Source organism: Gadus macrocephalus, chromosome 7 (genome assembly GCF_031168955.1).
Source record: "Gadus macrocephalus chromosome 7, ASM3116895v1".
Taxonomy (NCBI): Eukaryota; Metazoa; Chordata; class Actinopteri; order Gadiformes; family Gadidae; genus Gadus; species Gadus macrocephalus.
The window spans coordinates 2,239,483-2,251,982 of record NC_082388.1 but is presented as its reverse complement, the minus strand read 5'-3'; the positions used below and the strand labels follow the sequence as shown (position 1 = coordinate 2,251,982).

The following is a 12,500-nucleotide window of genomic DNA, read 5'->3' as shown; positions in this document are numbered from 1 at the left end:
AGAGAGAGAGAGAGAGAGAGAGAGAGAGAGAGAGAGAGAGAGAGAGAGAGAGAGAGAGAGGGGAATAGTTTTCCTCTTAGGTTAGCCCTTCTACTCTGACCGGCCCCTCTTCCCCGGTTGCTTTGGGGTATCCCTGCTGTACGGGTCCCCCTCTTCACCACACAGAACCCCATCGTCCAGGGCGGCAGTATCTCAGGAGGTAGAGCGGGTTGGCTGGTAACCTGGAGGTCGCGGGTTCGATCCCCTGCTCCTCCTAGCAGAGTGTGGAGGTGTCCCTGAGCGAGACGCCTCACCCTGACTGCTCCTGACCAGCTGGGCTTTGAGTGGTTGCTGGTTAGAACAGTGAGGTTTACATGCAGATGGTTAGCCTAGTTATAATCAGTGTTATGAGTGACACCTGTCGTCAAGGGACTAAATGGACTGTGTTGTTTATGGGGATGGGTTAACCTAGTGATTGTTAGTGCTTGGTTCTATGAACATCCTCACTGTACCCACAGAGATATATTGTTGTTTCTCTTTCTTCGGACGAATGAACTAATTGTAAGTCGCTCTGAATGTTAACGTAAATGCTCCCCAAACTCCGAACATTACCGAGTTGTGACCGGCCTTCGGGGGTTAGGAGTGTCTTCTGTTCGACCACTTCTATTCAAGCACATTCAACAGCTGAGCCTGCGCTAGCCTGAGACTGTGTGTTTGTGCATGTCTGGGTGTGGATATGTGTATCCGTGTGCGTTTGTGGATGTCTGGTTCTTGCATGTATGTGTTTGGATGTCTGTATCTGTGTGCGTTGGTCGATGTCAGTGTGTTGATGACTTTATCTGTGTTTGTTGGTGGACGTCTGGCTGTGTGTGGATGTCTGTGTCGGTGTTTGTGTGTGGTTGTGTGTATCTGTGATCGTTGGTGGATGTCTGGGTGTGTGGTTGGATGCATGGATGTGCATTGGTGGATCTCTGTTTGTAAGTATCTGTGATCCTTGGTGTGGGTCTGACCGGTGATCGTTGGTGTGGGTCTGATCTGTGATCGTTGGTGTGGGTCTGATCGGTGATCGTTGGTGTGGGTCTGATCTGTGATCGTTGGTGTGGGTCTGATCGGTGATTGTTGGTGCGGGTCTGATCTATGATCGTTGGTGTGGGTCTGATCTGTGATCGTTGGTGCAGGTCTGATCTGTGATCGTTGGTGTGGGTCTGTCCCCCCCTCAGGGCTCAGCTGATTCCTACACTAGCAGACCATCAGACTATGTGATCGTTGATGGATGCCTGGCTGTGTGTGTCTGTATCTGTGATTGCTGGGGATTGTCTGCATCTGTGATCGTTGCTGTGTGTCTGTCCGTATCTGTAATTGTTGGTGCCTGTCTCCCCACAGGTCTCAGTTTATTCCCACACAAGCAGACCATCAGAATCTGTGATTGTTGGTGTTTGTCTGTATCTGTGATCGATGGTGATGTCTGTATCTGTGATCATTGGTGTGGGTCTGATCTGCGATAGTTGGTGTGGGTCTGATCTGTGATCGTTGGTGTGGGTCTGATCTGTGATCATTGGTATGGGTCTGATCTGTGATCGTCGGTGTGGGTCTGATCTGTGATCGTTGGTGTGGGTCTGATCTGTGATCGTTGGTGTGTGTCTGTCCCCAGGGCTCAGCTGATTCCTACACTAGCAGACCATCAGACTCTGTGATCGTTGGTGTGTGTCTGATCTGTGATCGTTGATGTGTGTCTGATCTGTGATCGTGGGTGTGAGTATGATCAGTGATCGTTGGCGTCTGTCTGATCTGTGATCATTGGTGTGGGTCTGATCTGTGATCGTTGGTGCGGGTCTAATCTGTGATCGTTGGTGTGGGTCTGTCCCCAGGGCTCAGCTGATTCCTACACTAGCAGACCATCAGACTCTGTGATCGTTGGTGTGTGTCTGATCTGTGATCGTTGGTGTGTGTCTGATCTGTGATCGTTGGTGCGGGCCTGATCTGTGATCGTTGGTGCGGGTCTGATCTGTGATCGTTGGTGCGGGTCTGATCTGTGATCGTTGGTGCGGGTCTGATCTGTGATCGTTGGTGTGGGTCTGATCTGTGTTTGTGGGTGTGTGTCTGATCTGTCATCGTTGGTGTGGGTCTGATCTGTGATCGTGGGTGTGTGTCTGATCTGTGATCGTTGCTGCGAGTCTGATCTGTGATCGTTGGTGTGGGTCTGATCGGTGATCGTTGGTGTGGGTCTGATCGGTGATCGTTGGTGCGGGTCTGATCCGTGATCGTTGGTGTGGGTCTGTCCCCCCCTCAGGGCTCAGCTGATTCCTACACTAGCAGACCATCAGACTCTGTGATCGTTGGTGTGGGTCTGATCGGTGATCGTTGGTGCGGGTCTGATCGGTGATCGTTGGTGTGGGTCTGTCCCCAGGGCTCAGCTGATTCCTACACTAGCAGACCATCAGACTCAGTGATCGTTGGTGTGTGTCTGATCTGTGATCGTTGGTGTGGGTCTGATCTGTGATCGTTGGTGTGGGTCTGTCCCCCCCTCAGGGCTCAGCTGATTCCTACACTAGCAGACCATCAGACTCTGATGTCTCCTTGGAGGAGGAGCGGGACCTGCAGGCCCAGGTCCAGGGCCAGAGCCCCAGCCCGGGGCCCGGCCAGAGCCCGGGGCCGGGTCAGGGGGGGGGTCAGAGCCCAGGACCGGCCCCGACCCGCCAGGAGAGAGAGCAGCAGGCCGCCCTACAGCTGGAGCGAGCTAAGGTAAGACCCTCCATGACCCTATGGTGACCCTTAAGGACTTTTAGGGACCTTGCTGGACCATCTTCGACCCTGAGGACTCTAGGGTCGAAGAGTCCTGGTGACCCTAAGGGAATGTAAGGGACTCTAAGAGACCATGCTGGAACTTTTAATCTTAGGTGACCCTAACGGACCCTGAGGAACTCTAAGGGAGTCTAAGGGACTTTAAGGGACCCTGACACTAAGGACTGAAACCCTTTGAGCTAGGGTTAGCTAGGAGCTTTGGTTAAGCTAGCAGCTTAACCATTTATGAGCTAGGGGTTCACTAGGGTTAGGGGTTCACTAGGGTTAGGGGTTCACTAGGGTTAGGGGTTCACTAGGGTTAGGAGTTCACTAGGGTTAGGGATCACTAGGGGTTCACTAGGGTTAGGGGTTCACTAGGGTTAGGGGTTCACTAGGGTTCACTAGGGTCAGGGGTTCACTAGGGTTAGGGGTTCACTAGGGTTAGGGGTTCACTAGGGGTTCACTAGGGTTAGGGGTTCACTAGGGTTAGGGGTTCACCAGGAGCTAGGGGTTCACTCTGAGCCAGTGTTACCCCTCTAACGCCCCCCCCCCCCCCCCCCCCACAGGGTAAAGCCGTGGCCTTCGCGGTCCGGACCAACGTCAGCTACTGCGGCGCGCTGGACGAGGACGTCCCTGTACCCGCTACCGCCATCTCCTTCGACGGCAAGGACTTCCTGCACATCAAAGAGGCGAGTTCCTGCTTATGGCTTTCTACGAAGCATCGTGTAGCTTTGTGGCATAATGCTAACCAATTAATTCATTTAAGATTAAAAATCAGTTTTACACATCCCCCCCGTCCCCCCCCCTCTCTCTCTCTCGCTCTCGCTCGCTCTCTCTCTCTCTCTCTCTCTCTCGCTCTTCCCCCTCTCTCCCCCTCTCCCCCCTCTCTCCCTCCCCCCCTCTCTCCCCTCTCTCCCCCCTTTCTCGCTCCCCCTCTCTCTCTCCCCCTCTCCGTCCCCTCCTCCCCCCTTTGTCTCTCTCTCCCCCCTCTCTCCCCCCTCTCACCACTCTCTCTCTGTCTCCCCTCTCTCCCCCCTCTGCCCTCTCCTCCCCCTCCATCCCCTCTCTCTCTCTCTCCCTCTTCTCCATCCCCTCCTCTCTTCTCCCTCTGTCCCCTCTCTCCCCTCTGTCTCCCCTCTCCGTCCTCTCTCTCTCTTCTCTCTATTTGCCCCTCTCTCTCCCTCCCCTCTCTCTTACTGCTCACTCCCCCTCTCCGTCCCCTCTCTCTCCCCCCTCTCTCCTCTCTCTCCCCCCTCCATCCCCTCCCTCTCTCTCCGCTAGCCACCGCTAACTTCTTCGTGCTACGTTTCGTATTTCCAGAAGTTCAACAACGACTGGTGGATCGGCCGGCTGGTGAAGGAGGGCTGTGAGATCGGCTTCATCCCCAGCCCACTGAAGCTGGAGAACATCCGCCTGCAGCAGGGAGCAGAAGAGGGGCCGCATCCAAGGGTAAGGCTTGGCCCGCGGCACACGCTAACGCTAATCCAAACTATAGCACTGAGGCCTAACCTTCATGGGAACGCTCCAACTCAAATACTATTGCTAACACTAATGCTAGCACTAAGGCTAACCTTCATAGGGAAGCACCAAGTCTATTGCTATCACTAATGCTATTGCTAGCACTAAGGCTAACATCATAAGAAAGCTCCAACTCTAATGCTATTGCTAACACTAATGCTCATGCTAGCAATAAGGCTAACTAACATAGGAAAGCTCAAACTCTAATGATATTGCTAGCACTAATGTTAATCCTAGCACTAATGCTAACCTTCTTATGAGAACTTAAACTCTAATTCTCTTGCTGACACTGACGCTAATGCTATAAAAAGGGTAAAAAATATTATTGCTATCACTAATGCTAATGATAGTGCTAAGGCTAACCCTTGTAGGAACACAGATGCTATGGATAATGCTAATGCTAACTAAGACTGACATTGATAGGAAGACACCAACGCTAATGCTATTGCTAACACTAAGGGTAATCCTAGCACTAAGGCTAACCTTCGTCTGAACACTACAACTTTAATTCTATTGCTGATACTGACGCTAATGCTAGCACTAAGGCTAACCTTCATAGCTAAGCTCCAACGCAAATGCTATTGCTAACAAGGATGCTAATGCTAGGCATTTTGAACGACACCCTTCCCGATCTAAAACCTTATCTAATGTTGCTCCTAATGCCTGAACTTTAAATAACATCAGGGTCTGCCGTGTCGGGCAATGAGCAAACCCGTCAGCCAGGCTAGGTGCCTTCAGCGCTAGGAGCTGTAGCCGCTAATTGAGAGTCAAGTTAAAACAGTGGCCTTGATTGAGAGTGGCTTGAGTAGATGGGCTTTGAGCGAGAGATAAAGGGATCGTGGTCGAACAAGAGAGCTAGCAGGATTCATCAGACCGATTGAGATCCCTTCATTTACGTCCACATTGAAAAGTACATCAATCACGTCGGACAGATTGGGGCTGGCCCTGTTGCAGCTAGCATGTTAGCTTAGCTTCTGCTTTGCCCGACAAAAAAACGCAAAGCGAAGCCATTTTACAGACAATTATAGTGAACAAAATGCTGTGTTTGCGTAATCTAAAGTGTCTCGTTGGTCGGACGTATGTTTTGAAGGGTTAAACTGAGAAAACAAGACTTTGGATTCCTCTTTATTCTTCTTCTTCTCCCCCTTTGCCACATTAATGCCACTCTCTCTCTCTCTCTCTCTCCCCCTCTCTCTCTCCCCCCCTCTCTGTCTCTCTCCCCTCTTTCTCCCCCTCTCCACTTCTCTCCCTCTCTCCCCTGTCCCTCCCCTCTCTCTCCCCTGTCTCTCCCCTGTCCCTCCCCTCTCTCTCACCTCTCTCCCCCCTCTCTCACCCCCCTCTCTCCCCCCTCTTTCCTCTCTTACCCCCCTCTCTCTGCCCTATCCTCCTCTCTCTCTCTCTCTCTCTCTCTCTCTCTCTCTCTCTCTCTCTCTCTCTCTCTCTCTCTCTCTCTCTCTCTCTCTCTCTATCTCCCTCTCTCCCCTCTTTCTTCCCTCTCTCCCCCCCCTTTCTCCCCACTCTCTCTCTACCCCCTCTCTCCTCCCTTTTCTTTCTCCCCTCTCTCCCTTCTTTCACCCTCTCTCCCCCCCCCCCTCTCTCCCCCCTCCCTCCCCCTCTCTTCCTCCTCCAGTAAGTCTGGGGGAACTCCTCTTCCAGTGTGGAGGACGAGGTCTCGGCCTCCGTCCGTCCGCTCATCTCCTCGGCAGGTGAGGGCTCCGGGGTGGGGGGGGAGGTGGTTGTGGGGGGGCGTCACGAGGGTGGGGAGACCCCCCCCCCGGCTGTCCCGCCACTGTCTACTGGTCAGAGGTCAGAGGTCAAAGCGTCTGCGTAGAGTATAAGGAATAAGTTCTGTTTCATTTTTTATTTATTTTTTCATTTTTCGTTTTTTTCACCCAGCTTCTGGTTACCTAGCAACGACGTAAGCCCCCCCCCCATCGAGGACAGCAGGGTACCCAGACTCTGGCTAGGCTAGGATCCCCCCTTCCTCACTGTCCCCCCCCCCCCCCCCCTCGGTCATGTGACCTTGTGAACATGAAAGTCGGGAATCGTAGCGATCAACGGCTTTCCTTAAATCTTTTAAAAAACAATCGTGTGTTTTTTCTAATTTAAGATCTTTATGTTATTCACTGTCATTGTTCGTGTTGGGGCATACCATGTAGCGGAGGGTAGGGGGGTGAAACATGACGAGGGATCTCTGCTAATGTCTGGGTGACCTCTCACCCCTCCGCTAACACTCTGTCTTCTCCCTCTCTCGCAGGCAAGCAGAAACAGAAAGTGGTAAGTTGGGGGTTCGGGTGGAACCCGTTTCCCACCCCCGTCCCGTTTTCGACTTGCTGTCCGACCCCCGGGATGGAGGGGTCAATGGGAGAGTCCGTTTGCGACATCACAAGCGGCCGCCCGACGATTGGTGCATGCAGGGCTAGACCGTTCTGATTGGCTGGTGATCCCGCCTTCCCCGATTTGTGATGTCACAAATGGCCACGTTCTGCACAGGGCTAGGCTAGGAGACATTGAAACACGGCAAAACTAGAATAATTAATAATGAATTCATTGAATTGTTTAAAATGGAACGTAAACATTTGCAAATTTTTTCCAGGGGTGGTTGAATTAAGTCCCGAACAATAATACGATATGATTATTATCGGGATTATTTAGATCGATACAAAACTGTCAATCTCTCTTCTGACCCACGCAGAAGTCTTAAAACTAGCCTAAATCTCCACCCATACATATTTCAACCTGGTCTCACAGGAATCCGTGAAATGACTACGGACGAATAACTCGAAATCCGTGGACACATCACGGAAACACGCCAATTTCCGTGATGTGGCCACGGAATTCGCTCCAATGCAAGTTAATTATGCTGATGTTCCGTTGCTCACACACGGATCCCCGTTTCAACGAGCGAGTCGACCACGGGGGCTTAACTCAAAACCCGGGGTGGTCTCACTGAAACACTTAAATTGTCCTTGTTGTGCCCACGGAAGTTGCTCCCAATGCAAGTAAATGACAATGATATTCCGTGGCACACACACAGATTCCCGTTTCAATCTGTGTGTGTGCTCCCGTTTCGATCTGTGTGTGTGCCACATTTGACCACAGCGGGGGATTAACTCAAAATCCGTGGTGGTCTGACGGAATCACTTCAATTGTCCGTGATGTGGCCACGGAATTTGCTCCAATGCAAGTAAATGACACTGTTATTCCGTGGCTCACACACGGATATCGGCGTGTTTCCGTGATGTGGCCACGGATTTTGAGTTAAGCGTCCGACCGTAGTCATTTCACGGATTCCTGTGAGACCATGTTGATATTTATCGCTAATATACATCATATTAATATCTTTATCCCCACCTCCTCCCTGTGCTGTCGTTGTGCCTCTGTGTGTGATGTGGTCGGTGGTTGTTGTGGTGGGGGGGGGGGGGGGGAGGTACCACACTGGGCTTACTGCTGACTCCTCTCTCTCTATTCTCCCTCCATCTCCTCCTCTCCACTCCTCCTTTCTCCTGCGGTCCTTACACCTCTTCTCCCCCCTCCTCTCTCTCTCTCCCCCCCTCCCTCTGCCTCCCCCTCCCCCTCTCTCTCTCCCCCTCTCTCTCTCCCCCACTCTCTCCCTCCCTCTTTCCCCCTCCTTCCTTCCCCCTCCTCTCTCTTCCCCCCCTCCTTCTGCCTTCCCCCTCCCCCTCTCTCTCTCCCTCACTCCCCCCCTCCCTCTTTCCCCCTCCTTCCTCCCCTCTCTCTCCCCTCCCCCTCTCCCTCCCCCCTCTTCACCCCCAGATGGAGCACCTACCCCCCTACGACGTTGTTCCCTCCATGAGGCCCGTGGTCTGGTCGGCCCGTCACTCAAGGGCTACGAGGTGAGCAGCCTTCACCTGTCAATCACCAATAACCTTTCAATCACCCAGCACCTGTCAATCACCCATCACCAGTCACCAGTTACCCAGTGACCCCTAAGAGATACAGTGCCCCTAAACAATATCTCTTAAGGGGTACAGTAACCCTAAACAGTATCTCTTAAGGGGTAATCTGGTCCTCTACTGTGTCTGTCTGTCCGTCCGTCCGTCTTTCCGTCCGTCCGTCCGTCTGTCTGTCTGTCTGTCTGTCTGTCTGTCTGTCTGTCTGTCTGTCTGTCTGTCTGTCTGTCTGTCTGTCTGTCTGTCTGTCTGTCTGTCTGTCTGTCTGTCTGTCTCTGTCTCTGTCTCTGTCTCTCTCTAAACATCAGACCCCCCCCTCCCCCCTCCCCATTGCCAGTGTGCGCGGTTGCCGCGGTAACCTCCTCCTGGGTCCTCCCACCTCAGAAGTAGAGCAAGGTGATGGAGGGCACAGCTCCAACCAGAGTGTGTGTGTGTGTGTGTGTGTGTGTGTGTGTGTGTGTGTGTGTGTGTGTGTGTGTGTGTGTGTGTGTGTGTGTGTGTGTGTGTGTGTGTGTGTGTGTGCACATCTGTGTGTGCTCGTGTGTGTTTTTGGGTGTGCACATTTGTGTGTGTGTGTGTGTTTGCACGTGCATCTGTGTGCATGCACATGTGTGTGCGCATGTCTGAGCATGTGTGTGTACGCGCGTGCACATGCGTGTGCGAGTGTGCTTGTGTGTGTTTGAGTGTGTGTGTGAATGTGTTTGCGTGCCTGTGTCTGCATGTGCGTGTGCTTCTGTGTGCACGCACACAACCCCGCTCTGCCCTGGGGGCTCTGGGGACCCCCGTCACTTCAGGAGTGAAACCAATACCCGCTAAAGGCCTCTCTACTGGGATGGACCCACACTGTGTGTGTGTGTGTGTGTGTGTGTGTGTGTGTGTGTGTGTGTGTGTGTGTGTGTGTGTGTGTGTGTGTGTGTGTGTGTGTGTGTGTGTGTGTGTGTGTGTCGGAGGGGGGTGCAGCATAATGCGTCTAAATATGTGTGAGTATTGTGTCAGTATTGTGCGTTCTCAACTCATTTGTGTCGATAGATTTGATCCTTGTGTTGAAGGTCTCTCTCCTCCCCCCTCCCTCCCTCCCTTCCCTCCTCCCCTCCCCTCCCTCCCTTCTCCTCCCCGGTTGCCTCACCTCTCTCTCTTATTTTCCTTCCTCCCTCCCTCTCTCCCTCCATCTCCCCTCCCTCCCCCCCTCCCTCCCTCCCTCCCTCCCTCCCTCCCTCCCTCCCCCGTTGTCTCCCCCCTCTCTCTCTTCTCTCCAGGTGACGGACATGATGCAGAAGGCTCTGTTTGACTTCCTCAAGCACCGCTTCGACGGCAGGTAGGGACCCCTCCCCCTCCCCTCCCCCTCCCCCCTCCTCCTCCTCACCCCCTCCCCCTCCTCACTCTCACCCCCTCCCCCTCCTCACTCTCACCCCCTCCCCCTCACCCTCCTCACTCTCACCCCCTCCCCCTCCTCACTCTCACCCCCTCCCCCTCCCCCTCCCCCTCCTCACTCTCACCCGCTCCCTCTCACTCTCACCCCCTCCCCCTCCCTCACTCTCACCCCCTCCCCCTCCTCACTCTCACCCCCTACCCCTCCCCCTCCTCACTCTCACCCCCTCCCCCTCACTCTCACCCCCTCCCCCTCCTCACTCTCACCCCTCCCCCTCCCCCTCTTCACTCTCACCCTCCTCACTCTCACCCCCTCCCCCTCCCCCTCCTCACTCTCACCCGCTCCCTCTCACTCTCCCCCCTCTCCCCCTCCCCTCACTCTCACCCCCTCCCCCTCCTCACTCTCACCCCCTACCCCTCCCCCTCCTCACTCTCACCCCCTCCCCCTCACTCTCACCCCCTCCCCCTCCTCACTCTCACCCCCTCCCCTCTTCACTCTCACCCTCCTCACTCTCCCCCCCTCCCCCTCGGTCTCCCCCTTGTGTGAATAGGTGAGTGTGTGTGTGTGTGTGTGTGTGTGTGTGTGTGTGTGTGTGTGTGTGTGTGTGTGTGTGTGTGTGTGTGTGTGTGTGTGTGTGTGTCTGAGGGTATGAATGGGTGATTGTCTGTGTGAGTGTATGAATGGGGGATTGTCAGCATGAATTGTCAGCAAACACTCTCTCTGACTCCGCCCCTCCCCCTCCCGCTGCTCTCTCTGGTCCAATCAGGATCTCTATCACCCGGGTAACGGCGGACATCTCGCTGGCCAAGCGCTCGGTGCTCAACAACCCCAGCAAGAGGGCCATCATCGAGAGGTCCAACACACGCTCCAGCCTGGGTGAGGGGGTGAATGGGTGAGGGGGTGAATGGGTGAATGGGTGAGGGGGTGAGGGCCATCATGGAGAGGTACAACACACGCTCCAGCCTGGGTAAGACTAGGGGAGTACAGTATAAACGGTATAAAAAGTACGCCGGTGCAAATTTCACTTCTGATCCGATTCAATTTCTAATTGGAATAGATCTAATTCTATGATGCAATCAGAATGTATCGTGTATAGGGCATTTACAAAAGTGGTAAGCGTACGTTTGTATGTCTCTCGCGCACAACCGTTATCTTGGTCTTGGATAATGTTGCACAGAACACCGGTCATTATCGGGAAAATAAACCCTGACACGAAGCAGAGGTCTCGTGCTTCGCCCTGAAGGGTATTATTTTCGATAATGACCGGCAAAGTTCTGTACATTATCCCGCTTATTAAACGGCTCCTTGCCAAAATGAAATAATATCTTCACACGGTGTGTCTTTTTACAATTAACATTCGTAGTGTTGATCAGCTGAGAAATAGACGCTGACGCCGCCTAGCAACCGGACACACTAGGGTTGATAAGTTACCGGACTTTTTCAAGAGGTGAATCAGGCAAAAAATCCACTTTCCTTGACAGCGGTCAAGTTCGGTGTGCATTAAAGTACAGACGGACCAATTGAGAACTACTGAAGCTGCTGATGCCATCTTTCTAAGTAGTGGCACCCACCCTAAACCAATCGGAATAAGTGTATACATGTCGATTATAGCGGACTACACCACCTCTTCTGTTCCGCATGGAATTCTATTCGATCAGAGGATTGTATTCCGATTGAGGCGTGTATATGATCATTTTTTATTCAGATTGAGCTTCTAGTCGTATCAGAAGTGTACATGTAAACGTGGCTACTGTTGTATGTAAAAAGTAAAGTTACGCGTAACAACTGAACATGTGGTAACTAAATGTAGTTCCTTTTTCAATTCGGCGCAACGTTACTTTTCCTAGCGACAGATTAGACAGTGATACTGCCTTCTCATGCAGTACGCTATTGCGCAAGCGTGCCTGCCGAAGCGATGTATCTCAGACAACGCTTCCGCAGGCATTTTCCAAAGCCAGTCCTTACGACGAAAAAAGCCAGTAGTGGAACGAGATAACACACGCCGTCACTGTTAACCTGTGTAAGGACATGGTTCCATTTCAAAATGTCGGTGTAAGGTCCGCGCACAAGTAGAGGAAGAAATCCATACTATTAAACATCTGTGCTTTCTCAAGTAACTTGAGAAAGGATTTTTCATTTTTTCTATGCAGTTTTTCTGCCTAACTAGAATTTTACCCCTTCAGAAGCATTTATATCGAGATTAGAAGATACAATACCGCTACCGTCTATGCCCCAAATCATACCGTGATATACATTGTATTCCACACCGTACAGCCCTAACTAAGACCCACAGAGAGACCCCATCAGGGGTGTGTGTGGGTGAATGGAGGAATGGGTGAATGTGTGAGAAGGTGAGAGACCAGCCCCCCAGGGATACCACACCCAAAGGATGGTCCCCTGAAGTGTGTGTGTGTGAATGGATGATTGTGTGTGAATGTGACTGTTTGTATGAGTGGGGTGAATTTGTGTATGACTGAGTGAATGTTTGTGTGTATGTGTGCGCTAGGTGCGAGTACATGGCTGAGATGTTTTCAACGCGGCACTTAAAGGTTGCATCAGCGACTCTAGCCTGACACAAGAAGTATCACATTAATCTGATCTGTCCTCACGGCCCGCTAGCTGCCCGCCCCTTAAGCAGGCCTTCAAAAAAACCGTCTCTGTAGGCAGTCTGCGCCCCGAGATCGTACACAGAAACAAATGGTACTGCCAACCACTCAAAACCAAAATAAATAGTATTCCAACCAATCACCGACAAGGGGTGGGTGTGGTGGGGTTTTGCGCTGCGTTTATGATCGTTCTTACTGGATGCACGAAACGCGGAAGGGAGGGGCGAGCTGGCTGTTTGTTTGGGATCTCGCTTCAAACACCAACAGAAGTGACGTCACCCAACATCGCTGATACAACCTTTAATGTATGCACTTAAAAAACATGGTATCATA

At 52.5% G+C, this 12,500-nt stretch overlaps 1 protein-coding gene across 1 annotated transcript in view; it reads left to right on the top strand.

The window, feature by feature from the left end:
- LOC132461141 (voltage-dependent L-type calcium channel subunit beta-4-like) overlaps positions 1-12,500 on the top strand; it is a 29,904-nt gene that overhangs the window by 12,107 nt on the left and 5,297 nt on the right. Inside the window, 11 exon segments of the mRNA XM_060056187.1 lie at positions 2,509-2,721; positions 3,327-3,449; positions 4,081-4,182; positions 4,184-4,209; positions 5,339-5,355; positions 5,913-5,984; positions 6,536-6,555; positions 8,056-8,101; positions 8,104-8,135; positions 9,449-9,507; positions 10,328-10,453. Of these exon segments, the coding sequence (XP_059912170.1) occupies positions 2,509-2,721; positions 3,327-3,449; positions 4,081-4,182; positions 4,184-4,209; positions 5,339-5,355; positions 5,913-5,984; positions 6,536-6,555; positions 8,056-8,101; positions 8,104-8,135; positions 9,449-9,507; positions 10,328-10,453 (836 nt within the window).